The sequence below is a fragment of the Sinocyclocheilus grahami genome, unplaced genomic scaffold (genome assembly GCF_001515645.1).
Source record: "Sinocyclocheilus grahami isolate Dianchi unplaced genomic scaffold, SAMN03320097.WGS_v1.1 scaffold61.1, whole genome shotgun sequence".
NCBI lineage: Eukaryota > Metazoa > Chordata > Actinopteri > Cypriniformes > Cyprinidae > Sinocyclocheilus > Sinocyclocheilus grahami.
In genome coordinates, this window is record NW_015505240.1 from 1333873 (window position 1) to 1351911 (window position 18039).

The 18039-nt window shown below is 37.5% G+C and overlaps 1 protein-coding gene and 1 non-coding gene across 2 annotated transcripts; one reads left to right on the top strand and one right to left on the bottom strand.

Annotated features, from left to right (window-relative positions):
• Positions 1–5306: 5306 nt before the first annotated feature.
• Positions 5307–17537, bottom strand: LOC107584629 (axoneme-associated protein mst101(2)-like). The gene is made up of 12 exons (XM_016271339.1): positions 17326–17537; positions 13214–13269; positions 13032–13135; positions 12883–12957; positions 12185–12322; positions 11964–12041; positions 11562–11713; positions 11428–11482; positions 11271–11348; positions 11067–11175; positions 7244–10243; positions 5307–6483 (listed from the first exon to the last, which is right to left on the bottom strand). Exons 1-12 carry the CDS (start codon positions 17418–17420, stop codon positions 5336–5338), a joined length of 5088 nt encoding a protein of 1695 aa, XP_016126825.1. The 5' UTR covers positions 17421–17537; the 3' UTR covers positions 5307–5335.
• On the top strand, positions 16942–17013 carry trnam-cau (transfer RNA methionine (anticodon CAU)). Its single transcript has one exon. It is a non-coding gene; the product is annotated as a tRNA-Met (tRNA).
• Positions 17538–18039: the final 502 nt, after the last annotated feature.

Here is an 18039-nt window from a genome sequence, read left to right on the forward strand (position 1 = left end):
ACACACACACACACAATCAGTATAAGAAGTCTTTGTTATGTTTTTTATTTGTATTTTTTATATATTTTATATTTTTATTTTATTTCACTTCATGTTTATTATTGAAATTGATTTGAAATTAACATGTTTTTTATAGTTTTAGTTTTCATTTACAATAATAACCCTGGTTTGCACTGTAGATTTGGCAAAAGTGTCACTTTGTTGCAACAATTTCATTTGTCACTGCTAACCAATACCAGTCATTAACTAACACTTCAGTGTCACAGCGACAGTCTGTCGTGAATCTTCATTTCAAGCAGGAGTGCCACAGGGTTAGGATTATTGTTTGTTTGCATTAAACATTCTTGTCTGCTTAGAAAATTGCAGCATTTGTATCTAATGATGGGAACGTTCTTATTTGCAGATTAATTTTGAATGCAGCAATGATATGAATGCAAATATGGATCTGGTCCAGGCCTCATCAAAGATGTGGCCACCCCCATATGCCACAATGATAATGTCTTGACACTTTAAGTAAACATGTTGCTGTATGAATAACCCTAACAGTTATGATTGGCATTTTGGTAAGCAATCCTGTTTCTATGTACACAGAAAAAAAAAATCTAGATAGAGCTGTTTGGATCAATTTCAGGGGCCCATTTTATACTATTTTATAAAGGAAAGGAGACTTAATGTTATGTGCTTATTAATATTTTGAACTACATTAAATTTTTTATATCTTCTGGTTGCCTTTTAATTAAACTTTTAGTAATTTTGTTGTGTGTTCTTGTCATTTTTATTATGTTGTCTATATACTTTAGTTTTCTATTAAGTTTTTAGTTTTAGTTTATTTAGTTGTTTTAGTACTTCAAGTTAAAGTAAACAAAAATGAGAAATGTTGCTTTGGCAACTAGCTGAATGTGTATTAATAATAATAATTATTATTATTATTATTATTTTAATATGCATTATTTCAGTTAATGTTTATTTTATTTCAAGCAATGAAAATGTTTTTAGTTAGTTTAGTTAACAATAATAACCCTGATTTACACTGTTGCAACATGTACACTGTATCCACATGACTCCAATCCATCAATTAACATCTTGTGAAAAGCTGTGCTTTTGTAATAAACACAAGTACTCTATTAATATAATTGCTTTCTTCAGTGAAGTCGTCTTGTCTGAATCAAGAGAGAAATACTGTTTACACAGATCAAGCACCATTTACAAGTGAAAACAGTCTGTGAAGTGTTAACAGAAGTGTTATTATGGATTATACCAGGGGCGTAGCCATCATTTCAGAAGTGAGGGGGACAGAATGCTGATTTGCCGCTCAAGAAACCTTTTTTAATTATTATTATTAATAATGTTTTTTGAGCAGCAAATCAGAATATCTGAATGATTGCTGAAGGATAGTGTGACTGGAGTAATGATGCAAAAAAATTAGCTTTGAATTACATTTTTAAATATATTAAAATAGAAAACAGTTATTTGAAATAGCCTAGTAAAAATATTTCAAAATTGTACTGTTTTGCTGTACTTTGGTACTTTCTGTACAAATAAATGCAGGCTTGGTGAACAGAAGAGACTTCTTTAAAAAACATTAAAAATCTTACTGTTCAAAAACTTTTGACTGGTAGTGTATAGGCAACTTTAATTTTCCTCTCATTTCTAGCTTTTCATTGGCTTATAAATCAAATAACTGCTGGACAATAACCGATAATAATGATTTGTTTATATAGTACAAACACTTATTTATCACATAATAAGGCAGAATAGTTTCAATACTGTAATAAATGCTATGTCAGTTAGCACTGCATTGTTCATATACTTTATTTATTACCTGGAGATGACTTGACAAACACAAATAAACCGTATTGGCGCAATCGTATGTTTAATGTCTTCATGTTTCCAAATGTTTCTGTTTTTCTGAAAACAACTGTTTTCATACAGCGATAGCTGGACGCTTTTGTCCATATTAGGAATTTCCTCATACGACTTTCTGCGCGAGAGCGTCCTCCGGCTTAGATTATGAATGAAACATACACTGCACGGAATGTTTAGCGCTCCGTGATGTTCATCTCGCCTTATTCTGGGTCCGAATAAAACATCAGATCATGCACAGACTATCCTGTCTCTTTGAATTTAAATCTATATTTATTCACACCGGCTCTTGAATTATATTATCTTAACTACTAATTAACTAATTAATGACTAATTAACATTAAAATATTGCATGTCAAAACATTTTTATTGAAAAAAACTGCAATTTTAGACATTATTTCACAGAACATCTTGGTTATGTATGTAACCCTCGTTCCCTGAAGGAGGGAACGGAGACATTATGTCGACACTGATGTTAGGGGTCTCACTTGGGAGCCCCAATCACCTCTGAGCATTGCAAAAAATAACCAATGACGATTGGCGAGTGGAATTTGAATGCCAAGCCACTCCCTGTACATACGGTTACATAAAATGTCGGCGTGCATCCACTTATTGTTGTGGCATGAGGGATGTAACATCTCCGTTCCCTCCTTCAGGGAACGAGGGTTACATACATAACCGAGACGTTCCCTATCAGTCAGTCACGTTCGACACAGACGTTAGGGGTCCCTATGGAATGCGCCACAACCAGAACTGTGTTACGAAAATTGAAGGTGCAGGTGCTGACAAGCAAGCGTGTCAGGACAGATGCAGGGAGTGGTGGGAACTTTGGGCACATAACCGGGCCGAGGCCTCAAGATAACGTGTAAATCAGCCAGCTCAAACTCAAGGCATGATTCATTGATCGAAAATGTCTTCAGGTCCCTAACCCTCTTGATGGATGTGAGCGCGACCAGGGGCGCTGTCTTAAATGACATGAACTTGAGCTCAACTGAGTCAAGCGGCTCAAAGGGGGCTCCCCGTAGTCCTGCCTGGACCACGGAGAGATCCCAAGAGGGAACGAGGCGCGATCTTGCACAGACCAGGCTCACTGGGGAAAAGGCGTACTTGCATTCACCCTGGGGGCCAGCTGTGTGCCAGAGCATCCATGCCAAGGGGTGCCTCGGTGAGGGCGTAGAACAGCTGGCAGTGGGAAGATTCCTGAGAAGCAAACAGGTCCACCTGGGCTTCCCCGAAATGACTCCACCTGGGGATGGAGTCTCCATTCTCCTGGAAGAGTAAGCTGTCGTGAGAGTGCATTGGCTGCACGATTGAGCTCCCCCGGAAAATGAACGACACGCAGTGATTTGCGATGTGAGTGTACCCCACCCTGATGGTTGATGTACACAACCATTGCAGTGTTGTCCGTGTGGACAAGCACATGCTTGCCTTGCAGCAATGGACAAAACTGGTGAAGAGCAAGCAGTACTGCCAGCAACTCGAGGCAGTTGATGTGCCACTGCAGTCGTGGTTCCGTCCAGGAACCCTGTCCTAGAGGCATCTGTTGTGACAACAACATGCCGTAGAAAAGCAAGGTCCGACCATGGGCTGAAAAGGCGGCGACAAACTGGGGTAACACTGATCCGGTGAGTGCCACGGCGCCATGCCCTTCTCGGGACTCAGCTGTGCAGCCAGTGCTGAAGCGGTCTCATATATAACAACCCGAGTGGTTTAACTGCGGCTGCGGATGCCATCTGCTCTAGGAGCCTCTGAAATGGTTTTGGAGGAACTGCTGTTTTCCCCCTGAACAAATTCAGGCAGTTCAGCACTGACTGGGCACGCTCGTTCGTGAGACGTGCTGTCATGTTGACCAAGTCCAGCTCCATACCGAGAAAAGAGATGCTTTGCACTGGGGAGAACTTGCTCTTTTCCCAGTTGACCCGAAGCCCCAGGTGGCTGAGATGCTGAAGCACCATATGCCTGTGCTTGCGCAACACATCTCGCGAGTGAGCTAATGTAAGCCAGTCGTCGAGATAGTTGAGGACTCGGATGCTCTTCTCCTGAAGTGGGGACAGGGCACTTTCCGCGACTTTTGTAAAGATATGGGGAGACAGGTACAGCCCGACTGGGGAGATACACCCAACCCTCGAAAGCAAACCGAAGAAACGGTCTGTGTCGAGGGAGAATCAAGACGAGAAAGTATGCGTCCTTCAGGTTGATCGCTGCAAACCAATCCTGGTGTCGAACGCATGAAAGAATGCACTTCTGCGTCAACATCTTGAACGGAAGCCTGTGAAGAGACCGATTCAAGACTCCCAGATCCAGGATAGGTCGTAACCCACCGCTCTTCGTGGGTACAATGAAATAAGGACTGTAAAATCCCAATTTCATCTCGGCTGGAGGGACAGGCTCTATTGCATACTTTGTTGAATCGTCTGAATGAGCCAGGCCCTGAGAAAGTGGCACCAAAGGTACGATTACTGACGTACTCTCGGTGAGGCAGCAGAGAGGAGGAAGAGAGTCCAACCTGGGAAGCGTGGCATCCTGAAGTACAGGCAGAGGAGAAGCTCTTAACTGACTCCCCGGATCCCATGGAGAGATTGCAAGGGAAACATGAGGCAGCGTAGCGTCCTGCAACCGCAACCTCTTGGGTGGTGATACACTGTGTCGAGACTGACAGTGAGGAAGCAGAGCGTCGCTCACAGACAAATCCTGACACATCAGACCCAGAGACGAAGGAAATTGCTCTTTTATGAAGAATACAGATACAGATAAGAGTAAGATAATTCGAAAGCACAAAGTGTTTACTTTTATTTTTGCACACTCAAAATAACAACAGAACATTTGTGATTTTGTAAAATAAAGCAAGGATGCGCATTTAATTAAAACTGTTCCTTATTTAAGTCAGCTATTTTTCACATATTTATACCTATGCTACTATGATTGAATTTAATTTTTATGAAAACAAATTTTGTTATTTTTAATGTATCTTAGATATACATTTTCCTAAAATCATCCTGGCAACCCATTTTTGACCGGTTTTGAAGCTGTGCCCTAGTTAGGTTAATGCAGAAACATGTGAATGATGCTCTCTTATAATTGTGGCATCACCGTTTAGTGACGTCATTGAATGTTCCGGGAAAACTTAAGTTGTATTTTCAGTGTCGGTCACAGCGCCTTTTAATTGCTGTTTTGGATCTGGCAATTATTCATTTACAAATTAAGCACTGCTCTTAAGCTTACCAAGGCTGCATTTATTTGCTATAAAATACAGTAAAAACAGTAATATTGTGAAATACTATTGCAATTTAAAATAAGTGTGTTCTATTGTTATACATTTTAAAATGTAATTTACTTCTGTGATGGCAAAGCTGAATTTTCAGCAGCCATTCTGATCCTTCAGAAATCATTCTAATATGCTGATCTGCTGCTCACGAAACATTTCTAATTATTAGTGTTAAAACAGTTGCTTAATTGTTTTGTGAAAACTTTCTTAATAGAAATGACTAAACTCCCCCTCACCTGACTGTCCAGTCCTGGCTTGATTCTCAGCTATAGGTGATGTCTTGCACTCAGTATTGATCCCCTCAGCCAAATCATTGCTGCTTTCCACAATTTTATCCTGTTGAAGCATTTCTGTCTGTTCATCCTCCACTGTAGCACATGTTTCTGTGTCAGGAGTCTGTTCTGCTGATGTGGCGTCTGGGCTGTTCTTGGAGGTCTCTGAGGAAGCCTGAGAGTCGACAGATTCAGTCTTCTCTTTCATGTCTGAATCTCCTTGATTGCTCAAACTAGAAAGATCTGTCTCGACCTGAATGGTTGGTAAGTTTATTTGGGGTAAGGTATCAGTTGAGCTAATCTGTGGCTCGTTTTTATCTTGAGTGGTTGAAATGATTTCAGGAATACATGCGTCATTGATTTGAGATGGCTCTGTAGCATGGGATTCTTGAAAGAGTGGTGCATGCTGGGAAAAAATTGCATCAGCCTCCTCTGTCTGGATTAAAGGTGTGTCCATCTGTTCCTTCTCATTTTCATCACCTACTTCTGTCGCCTCATTCTTCTTTATTATTTCTGTGTATGATTCTTCCTTCCTGAGCACAGTCACGTTAACTGCTCTGTCTACATCCACATGTGACATTCGTTCATTGTCTTGGTTCTGTCTGTCCTGTTGGTTTTCCGTCATCCCATCTTGTTTGTTTTCACATTCATGTTCATCCATGATGTTCCCATATTGTATTTTTTCACTCTCACAGTTTTCTGTCATTTTCTGATTCTGTTCTTTTTCACCCTCATGTTCTTCCAGACTTTTCCCATCTTCATGTATTTCCCCAATTTTACAATCTTGCTCTTTTTCACTTTCAAACACTTCCTTAATTTTCCAATCCTGTTCTTGGCAGCAGAGAGGAGGAAGAGAGTCCAACCTGGGAAGCGTGGCATCCTGAAGTACAGGCAGAGGAGAAGCTCTTAACTGACTCCCCGGATCCCATGGAGAGATTGCAAGGGAAACATGAGGCAGCGTAGCGTCCTGCAACCGCAACCTCTTGGGTGGTGATACACTGTGTCGAGACTGACAGTGAGGAAGCAGAGCGTCGCTCACAGACAAATCCTGACACATCAGACCCAGAGACGAAGGAAATTGCTCTTTTATGAAGAATACAGATACAGATAAGAGTAAGATAATTCGAAAGCACAAAGTGTTTACTTTTATTTTTGCACACTCAAAATAACAACAGAACATTTGTGATTTTGTAAAATAAAGCAAGGATGCGCATTTAATTAAAACTGTTCCTTATTTAAGTCAGCTATTTTTCACATATTTATACCTATGCTACTATGATTGAATTTAATTTTTATGAAAACAAATTTTGTTATTTTTAATGTATCTTAGATATACATTTTCCTAAAATCATCCTGGCAACCCATTTTTGACCGGTTTTGAAGCTGTGCCCTAGTTAGGTTAATGCAGAAACATGTGAATGATGCTCTCTTATAATTGTGGCATCACCGTTTAGTGACGTCATTGAATGTTCCGGGAAAACTTAAGTTGTATTTTCAGTGTCGGTCACAGCGCCTTTTAATTGCTGTTTTGGATCTGGCAATTATTCATTTACAAATTAAGCACTGCTCTTAAGCTTACCAAGGCTGCATTTATTTGCTATAAAATACAGTAAAAACAGTAATATTGTGAAATACTATTGCAATTTAAAATAAGTGTGTTCTATTGTTATACATTTTAAAATGTAATTTACTTCTGTGATGGCAAAGCTGAATTTTCAGCAGCCATTCTGATCCTTCAGAAATCATTCTAATATGCTGATCTGCTGCTCACGAAACATTTCTAATTATTAGTGTTAAAACAGTTGCTTAATTGTTTTGTGAAAACTTTCTTAATAGAAATGACTAAACTCCCCCTCACCTGACTGTCCAGTCCTGGCTTGATTCTCAGCTATAGGTGATGTCTTGCACTCAGTATTGATCCCCTCAGCCAAATCATTGCTGCTTTCCACAATTTTATCCTGTTGAAGCATTTCTGTCTGTTCATCCTCCACTGTAGCACATGTTTCTGTGTCAGGAGTCTGTTCTGCTGATGTGGCGTCTGGGCTGTTCTTGGAGGTCTCTGAGGAAGCCTGAGAGTCGACAGATTCAGTCTTCTCTTTCATGTCTGAATCTCCTTGATTGCTCAAACTAGAAAGATCTGTCTCGACCTGAATGGTTGGTAAGTTTATTTGGGGTAAGGTATCAGTTGAGCTAATCTGTGGCTCGTTTTTATCTTGAGTGGTTGAAATGATTTCAGGAATACATGCGTCATTGATTTGAGATGGCTCTGTAGCATGGGATTCTTGAAAGAGTGGTGCATGCTGGGAAAAAATTGCATCAGCCTCCTCTGTCTGGATTAAAGGTGTGTCCATCTGTTCCTTCTCATTTTCATCACCTACTTCTGTCGCCTCATTCTTCTTTATTATTTCTGTGTATGATTCTTCCTTCCTGAGCACAGTCACGTTAACTGCTCTGTCTACATCCACATGTGACATTCGTTCATTGTCTTGGTTCTGTCTGTCCTGTTGGTTTTCCGTCATCCCATCTTGTTTGTTTTCACATTCATGTTCATCCATGATGTTCCCATATTGTATTTTTTCACTCTCACAGTTTTCTGTCATTTTCTGATTCTGTTCTTTTTCACCCTCATGTTCTTCCAGACTTTTCCCATCTTCATGTATTTCCCCAATTTTACAATCTTGCTCTTTTTCACTTTCAAACACTTCCTTAATTTTCCAATCCTGTTCTTCCAACCGTCTACCATCTTGTTCTTCAACATCATCTTCTTTTTCACTCTCATGTTCTTCCTTACATTTTTCAAAAATGTTTCCATCTTGCTCATTTTCTTGCCCACATACCTCCATAATTTTTTCAGTCTCAAATACTTCCACTACTTTCCGATTCTCTTTTCCACCTTCATATTCTTCTATGAATTCTCCATCATGTATTTTTTCAATCCCACAGTCTTCTATCATTTTCCAATCCTGTTCATTTTCGCTCTCATGTTCTGTCAGACTTTTCTCATTTTCATGATTTTCTACAATTTTCCTCTCTTGTTCTTTTTCACTCTCATGTTTTTCACATATTTCTACAATTTTCCCATCTTGCTCATTTTCTTGCCCACATTCTTCCATAATTTTCACATATTGTATTTTTTCGGTCTCAAATCCTTCCACTACTTTCCAGCCATCTTCTTTTTCACGTTCATGTTCTTCTATGTCTCCATATTGTATTTTTTCACCCTCACAGTCTTCTATCATTTTCTGGTTCTGTTCTTTTTCAATCTCATGTTCTTCTTCACATTTATGTATTTCTTCAGTCTCAAATCCTTCCATGCTTGTCTCATCCTGTTCTTTTTCACTGTCAAATGCATCCACAGTTTTTCCATCTAGATTTCCTTTTTTTCCATCTTCTTCCATTATTTTTCTATCAGTTTCTTTTTCCCTCTTATGTTCTTCCTCACATTTTTCTACAGTTTTCCCATCTTGCCCACATTCTTCCATAATTTTTGCATATTGTATTTGTTCACTCTTAAATTCTTCATTAATTTTCCAGTCTTGTTCTTTTTCACATTCAAGTTCTTCCATGATGCCCCCATCTTGTATTTTTTCAACCTCATGTTCTTTCATAATTTTACCAGCTTGCTCATTTTCACTGTCATGTTCTTCATCACATTTTTCTTTCATTTTCCTATTTTGTTCAGTTTCTTGCCCACATTTTTCCATAATTTTTGCATATAGTTTCATTTCAGTTTCAGATATTTCCATGCTTTTCTCTTCTTTTTCACTGTCAAATGCATCCACAATTTTCCCATCTTGCTCATGTTCTTCCATATTTTTTTCCAAATCTTTCCCATATTTTTCACTTTCTTTTTCCTCTATAATTTTGCCACTCTCAAATTCTTCCACAATCTCCCCAACTTTATCTTCTTCCCTCTCGCATTCTTCCATAATATTTCCATCTTGTTTTTCTTCACTCTCACATTCGTCCAACATTTTCCCATCTTGTTCTTTTCCACTCTCATATTTCTCCATCATTTTACCATTTGATTCTTTTTCACTTTCATGATTTTCCATAGTCATCCCATCGTGTTCTTCCTGTCCCCTGTTTTTCATCTCTCCAGTTTCAGCTCTCTCTTCTCCACCTCCCTTCTCTTCTTCATGCCCCCCTCGCTCTCCATACATCTCTTCAGTTGCATCTTTCCCCTCATATTTCATCTCTTTTGCTTCATTCCCTTCATCCTCCCCCTCCTCAACCGTAGATATACCCGATGCCCAAGCAGTAAAATCCCTCCCCGGTTCCAGGTCGTTCAGCGTTCGTGGAGCAACAGACAGAGCAGGAAGTGGTCTGGTGGGTGGCTCAGGTACCAAAACACATGATGGAGGAAGAAAAGGGTCTAAGGGGTCATCAAGTGTCTCAGGCTGGCCCACAGATGGTTCTGGTGAATTCTCATAACCAGGGGGAAGTGGAGGAAACTCATCGGCTACCACTGATTCATCTGGTTGGAGCTGTTCAGGGGTTGGTGGAGGTGGATAAAAGACCAGACTGTCTAGTATATCACTGACAGGAGTTTTGATTTCAGATTCAGTTGCATCGGTTGTATGTAATGGTTGAGTTTGGAGCTGTGGCTCCATCATCTTAGATTGCTGGATCTGGCTTTTGGTAGATACCATTGCACCATTCGGCAGCAAGGAAGCCGTAGTGCTAGTGAAAAGGATTGGGCTCCGGGATGTGGGAGTTGACGGAAAGTAAGGCGATACCACTGATGATCTGTATGGGGAAGTAGGTGTAGAAGAAGGTGATTCATTGAACCTGAAGATATTGTCTGTCTGACTTTGATGCAGTCGCCTATAGGGACTCCTGGCTGCACAAAAAAAGAGAAAGAATTTTTGAAACAACTAAAATATGAAAAGCACGCTTACAAAACAAGACTACTGTAATTATAATCAACAAATCTGTCTACATGTCAAGAGGCAATAATGTGTGCGTCACATAACTGCCACTTGATGTGTAGACAGACTTGTTCAGTTGCCGAACACCCTATTTCTATTTTTGTCATGCTGAACATCTGCGCAAGCCATATCTGTTATAAAAACATTTTATTAACAAATCAAATGTGTGAACTGCTTACTATGAATTTTATTTACTATATATTTACATAACTGATAACAGATTACAATACGTTATAATGCATTAATCATGAACTGCTGTAAAATGAACATGAAAATGTTTTACTGTACATTAGATTTTATGTTAATCTACACTACTGTTCAAAAGTCTGGGGTAAGTATGATGTATTTATTTATTTATTACATTTTTGAAAAAAAGTAGTTTATTTGTTTATACAACAAATTTTTTTTTACAATTATTCTGGACCCCACACTTTTGAACAGTAGTGCAGAAATATATAGAAACATTAACCTAGATTTATAAATGCTGTAAATGTAGCCTATTGTTCATTGTCATTTTATACAGTAACTGTGGTAAATGCTAACTAATTGAAAATGTATGATCTTTACATTAAAGGTGGTTGGGATGCCATAAAAATGCAAAAATAAATTATGTTGGATCTTAAAATAAGTTCTCAAATGTAAGACATAAAATATTTGTTTGTGAGGAGTATGCAGTAGCATAGTTGTTCTCACGGTTTCAGCTAAAATGGCGGTTCTCTTTGTCTTATACTTTACCTGGACATGTGGAGCTGGGATGGGAGGCTATGTGGACACTTGAGGAGGACAGTTGTCTGAAAAACTCTCTGGGGTTTACAGCACGCTGAGACACAAGAGCTGCTGCCTCCTGTGGGCCATAAACAGTATTAAATCACTGCATGAAAATCACAGGGCACATATTTAGGGGATGGGCTTAGTGCAGGTTTGATTGACAGAACTAACCACAGCAATCTCCTCTGATTGAGAGCGTGAATATCTAGCTCTAATTTCCTCTTCTTCACACTCCCTTTCCTCATGCTCCTGTCATATAATATAGATTAAGAATATACTGTATACATGGAAACACACACGCACACACATGGAAACAAATTTATCATACCCATTTTATTTTCTCCAGTTTCCAGGCCTCTGCCTCCATTTGGGCCTGTATTCTCCTATTAAAAAAAAAAAAGTTCACCTTTGACCCTTGTTTTTTTTTTTTTTTGCACACATGCATGGGAATATTTGACTGACCTCTGCTCCTTTATTTTCTGTTCTTTTTCATTCATCCTCCTCTCTCTCTCTGTTGCATCTCTCCTTTCCTGGAGCAAACGTTCTTTCTCTCTCTGCTTCCTGTCCTCTGCTGCCCTCCGCTGTTCCTCCTTTTTCCTTTCCTCCTCTTCTCTCTGTAAAATACAGTAAGAAACTAACCTCTGTCTGCTTTTGTATTGTTTGTGACATTTTTCCATTTTTGGAGGAAAATTTGAGTGAGTCCATGTTGCTGTGCTAAATTCAAATTCTCAAATAATAACTCATAATAACTCAAATAATAAATCTCAGTTATCTCAGATCATTATATATTTTATGCCATGCTATGGGTTAATAAAAAATTATGAAATGTAAAAATAGTAAAAAAAAACAAAAAAAACTCTGTACCTCTGCATGCGCCCAAAAAGAATCTCTCTGTATTCTTTGGATCTCTGCAGCTGCGATTGTCCGCTTGTAATTAGTGCCCTGGAAATGGTAAGGAGACTTTGATTTGTTTACCATTTTCCTGATTTTAATTGCCTGACTGGTTATACTTTTCAAAACAACATTATCATTTAGGATTAATAAAGCCTGCCCCCTTGTTGTAAGAAATTGTCATGATCTCATACCACAATGGCCTGTCTGTCTTCTGTCCGGCGGCTGGGTCTCCCTCTCGGCCCCTGCACTGCAGCATTATAGGCCAGTGTACAGATCCTCTCCTCTGTGATTTCATCCAAAGTGTGGGCAGGAAGAAAGATGTGAACTTCCTGAAGCATCAGAAAGACAAAGAGAGCGATAGGGAAAATATGTTTTCATAGTTTTTATCCATTTATCTTTTGTTTTTTATTTAAAACTGACAAGACATGCAGTCCAAACAAGACTTCTAAACGAAGAAACTGAATTAAAATCAAATCTAATTTAAGATCTCTACATGCTTGCATGTTTACAAAACAAGTTTATTATGTTACCTAACCCTGTTGAAAAAACCAGCATATGCTGGTTAGGTATGTTTTGACGCTGGGATGCTGGTTTAAGCTGGTCCTTTGCTGGTTTATGCTGGTCCTTTGCCAGCACATGACCAGCATAAACCAGCATAAACCAGCAAAGGACCAGTTTAAACCAGCAAAGGACCAGCTTAAACCAGCAAAAGACCAGCTTAAACCAGCAACCCAGCGTCAAAACATACCTAACCAGCATATGCTGTTTTTTTCAACAGGGAAATCGATTTACCTCTATATACACAAGTAAAGCAAGATGTAAGGCTTTGATTTTTTTCAGTATACTAAATTAAATACAATATTGTTTTATAATCCCTGTCCTCTTTTACCTTAAAGAAAGCCCTGATTGCTGGTAAATGACTGGCACACTCAGCTCTGCGGTACCCATCCACTTCATTTCCTACCTGAGAGACCACAAACACTGGTTAAAGGGAAATAATCAGTGTTTTACATTAAACTGTGTGGAGGATGAACTAACCCATAATATCATAGCGATGCGAGGTTGAGCTTTGCCCACCCTGCACATCCCATAAAGTGGCCATTTAGGGTGAAGCTTAGCTGTCAACTCTTTCAATCCACCTGCTATAAAAGAACGAGCATATAAACAAGTCCACAAACAAAAAACAAAACATTATTTATGCATCTTTTTTGTGCTCTTACCTCCAGAATCAGCCAGTTTGAGCATGTTCATTATTCCATCATAGGTGAATAAAGCCCTGTACATAGAGATAGAAGAAAGTAGCCACAGGGAATATTAAAGGTTCACTTTATTTCATTAAGATGAATAACTCAATTTAGAGACAAAGATAAATGTATTCTAAGTGCAGGCAAGCTCTCTGATATTTTAGTAACAGACATATGAATGCTTCCGTACTGATGTTTGAGGTTTGGTTATTAACTGCATGTATGTATGATTAATTGGTAGATTTAATTTAGCGTTTAATGCATTTGAAATGAAAGTCAGTATATTAAATTTATAAATATAGACATTTTGTATGTTTATATTTGTATCTATCCACACACATATAATATTGTGTAATATATATATATATATATATATATATATATACACACAAGTTGGGAAAGGCCTAAGGTATGAAAATATGATGTATTGAAAGTTCAGTACAGTAAATTAAACGGGGGGGAAAAAAACTAATTTCAGCCACAAATGGCACCATTTCCTGTGAATGACGCCCATATAAAGGACCCTTCCCCTAGGGTCTTCTGTAATGTGCTCACACCCAAAAACAAAAGGGCAGTTTTCCCACATTCTCATGACAACAGTGTCAGAAGTTACAACTGCAACAGTAGAAACAGTAGCATGACATTTAACTAGTACAAACCTGTGCACTCAGGTTCATACAAACAAAAATAGATGAATTTGGCTATTTGGACCCTGGAGCCTTTATATCTGTCGTTCTTGAAAATCACTATGCTAAGCATGTCTTAGCCATTCTCAAAAGCCTAGAAGGATAACAGCATAGACTGTTAATCCAAACATTTTTCAACTTCTAGGCAAATAGTTTGAGCTATATTAAAAGAAGCGGCTTACACAAATGTCTTGAGCTTAACGCCTTGACTGCATACACTGTCAAGCATGTTACATCTACTGTAATGTTGCTATTATGAAGTGATGCATGTGATGTTTTTGTAAGTTTACTTAATAATGCAAGCCACTACAGGCATCAGTGTTTTTCATACTCTGGTCAATTTTGAGATTTTTGGCTATTTTGCTTCCATAACATGTCTTTTTTAGTGGAAAGAAAAGATCCGAAATACATTTAAGTGTTTATTATTACACTTTATCCATCTGAAGCTTTTTTCTGATTTCTTTTTTTAAATGCACCGAGCCAGAAATCTCCACTTCAGTAGCACTTACATATACCAGACTTTACAGTTTTATTTTATTTGTCTATATTTTGAGGGATTTTGTCAGAGGGGTTTGTTCATAGATTGTTCGATCTGAATTTTAAAACCTTTCCCCCCCCCCCCTGGCTGTTGACAGTATTTTCTGATTTATGGAGTGATAAAAAGAGATATCTAAATCCTCAGATATCTAAATCCTCTAACAAGAAATGTAACAAGAATTTTGACATTGGCTTTATCCAACGTTCAGATTTCTGTTCTGGAAATGTATGCTAATTAGATTTCAATATTCAAACATGGGATATCAGAAAATGATTGTTTTGTACTGTAATAATCTGGGGAAAGTACAGTGATATTTATTAGTTAACATTTTTACCCTATTGTGTCTTAAATGTACTGTACTGTCGAACATAAAACAGTATTCTTTATACTTTATTATAGATACACATACTATATTCTGTAAAAAAATGACAGAGACAGGAAATGACAGAGACAGGAAGGCTATGGAGATGCAGAGTCCTGCTTTTTCAGACTTCCGTGTTTAGACAAGGACCTTCGTAAGGCATCTGGCACATTCTATCTGCGTTGAATATGTGCTTGAATCCATTATTAAAATTAAATGTGAATATCTGATAACCCGACGTGGATTCATCTAAATAATGAAATACAGATCTGAACTACACATGATCAAATTAGGACATGGTTTGAATAATTTAATGAGGCCTTGGTTTTAAAACAGCTTAGAGTTTAACATGGAAAGAATATTGAAAGAAATCCAAAAGGTTTCTGTTACCAGGAAACACACTTGACTGAATGAAGTTCAGAATTATACAGACTTTTTTTGTTTAGCTCATAAACAACCAACATTCTCTCTTTTGAAAAGTACTTCCAGCAGTGACATTCTCCCTTTTAAAACGTTTCCTGTGACAACAGTAGCCAGAACAACAGGAACTGCTCAGCCTGTGGATATGTCTGCATTTTAGCCCCCAGCATGGTCAAAAACAATCACTGACACTAGTGTTGCCAACTTAGCAATTTTGTTGCTAAATGTAGCAACTTTTCAGACTACCCTAGCAACTTTTTCTACCAAAAGCACCTAGCAACAAATTTAGCTATTTTTTTTTTATTTATTTGCCAGCTTTTAGCAACTTTTGATAAGTGACTCAAATGATAAAAAGTCACAATTTACCATTTAAAGGACACAAAAAGAGGAAACCAAAGATGCCTAGCAGTACACACCTTACAGGAATTAAGTTAGCTGCTATTTGCAATTGTTTAATAATAATAATAATAATAATAATTGAATACTGTTATTTTTCATTTATGAGACACTTTGTTAGTAGCTTGCACCTGCGATTGTTGATGAGTTACACTGTTTCTTACAGAAACACTGTAAGAAAAATATGCAGGAAAATGGAAAAGGTGCTAGTAATTTTCCAGGACATTAGCCGTTATCCGTTGTAACCCGAAAACACAAAACACAATGCGTAATTAAAAATGCAGGTACAAAAACCAGTGGAAAAATCAATCCAGAAAATTCCTTCATATTAACACAGTAGATTGTGCATTATGTTTTTACTTTTCTTAGAGTGCAGCATACTAACTAACTACTACTAAACTGCTTTAAAGTATAAAACTTAAATTGTAATCGTTCAAAAATGTGTACGATTTCGATAATTCAATTGATTTAAAAATAGTTCTTTATATTTTAATATTATATTATGCATTTATATTGCTAAGAACAAATCTAAATTAACATATATAAAATGCATAAATGTTTTTGCTGAGATTTGACACAATTTTGCATCGTGGTTACGTAATGACGTCATCACGCAATGTCATCACAACATCATTTAGCAACTTTTAGCAACAAATCAACCTTCCTTTAGCAACTTCCCCTGGAAATTAGACACACTCATGTCTTAAGCACCATGTTCAACAGATGCTTGACCCACACACACACCTCCTTGCTTTAGCTTTATCATCTCGGATTGTAGGATAGTTTGTCACAGTGGTGATTTTGCAGATAAACATGCTAATTAAGATAAGCAGGGGTATTTACAGAGGAAATTAGACTGGGAGGGGGTTGTTTGGTCATTAAGATAAGACAGAGATTCTGAAATGTAATTTATCAGATCAAGACACCATCACAGCAATGAGGTATACTGCACTAGCTAGTTTGCATGAAATGGCAAAAAAAAAAAAAAACCGAAGTAACATTTTTTGTGTGTGGAATGCCACCTAATTCTTTTAAATACGAGTTTTTTGTCCTATTAATTTAAAGGGGGCCGTTGACGAACACTGAATATCTCCCTAACAATCACACATGCAGTATGAGCAAAAGCATCTGTGTAGTGGAATAGCTGCACATTATTTTCTTTCCACGGAAGCTCAACATGAGCATAGTGTTTTATGTGGTTGTTTGCATTTATGAATAATTAAAAGCTTAAAATAGTAAGATATGAGCAATGGAAAGTTGTCTTTTGTTCAAGAATGGAAATTGCGTTGGCAAATTCCCACCAAGCAGAGTGGCGCAGCGGAAGCGTGCTGGGCCCATAACCCAGAGGTCGATGGATCGAAACCATCCTCTGCTAACAATTTTCGCTTTTACAAAATAAGATATTGTGCATAGGTTATATCGTATTTTGATGCATTATATATGCATTATAATCATTATTGTTTAAAAACATTTGCTATTTCATTAAAAGGTATTATTTGGTCAAACATAAATACAAATAAATAAATAAAAACAAGCAAAAAACAACATTTTAAATGTAAAAGAGATTCACGTAGGCTATCCTGTTCACCGTCTTATTTTACTGTAAGAATCGTGTCTATCTGAATGATGTTTTCTATGAATTACAGGATTTTAAAAATAAGCAAATAAACAAAAGCCGTCCTCATACCAGTTTGTTGACGAGCGTGGATTCAGGATGTCTTCTTTTGCCGTAAGTAAAGACAGACTGTATGTATCCAGATCAACTTCCCTCATTGATTTCATGATGATGTTAGTGTATTAAATGCAATCCTTAAATGCAGAATAAATGTGAATAAAATAACCTGTAGTCATACAGCAGATCTCGTTATGGCAGCAGCTAGATGTCCTCCTGAAAGATTAAAATAGCCAGCTTTTGTCAATTGTATGCAAACTCTTAGGAAGCTTAGAAAAAAAAAACCACAAGCCACTCCTGCTCGGAATAAATAGCGGTTTGCATTGTTTCAAAGGTTAGCCACTGACAAATCCCACCCATTTAATTTATATTAATAAAACAATTTTGAGTTAACGCTTCATTTTGAATGAACCATAAATAACTAAAATAACATACACTGTTGGCTTTCTGAGACACTTTTTATGTAATGTTTACCGTAAAGTACGCCTTTACGGTCATTTGATCAATCATTTAAGTGTGTAATGTAAGTTATATCACATGTGTTTATGCTTATAAACATATTTGTTATTAAAATATATCAGAATACTGTGAGTTAGCGATATATGGAAGAAGTATTCTTTATTCTCAAAAATATTTTTGTTTTATCTTTGCATTATTTTAATGCATATACAAATGCAATCGCAGATAAATAAATAACAAATAAAGAATATCTGTATATATTTTATATAG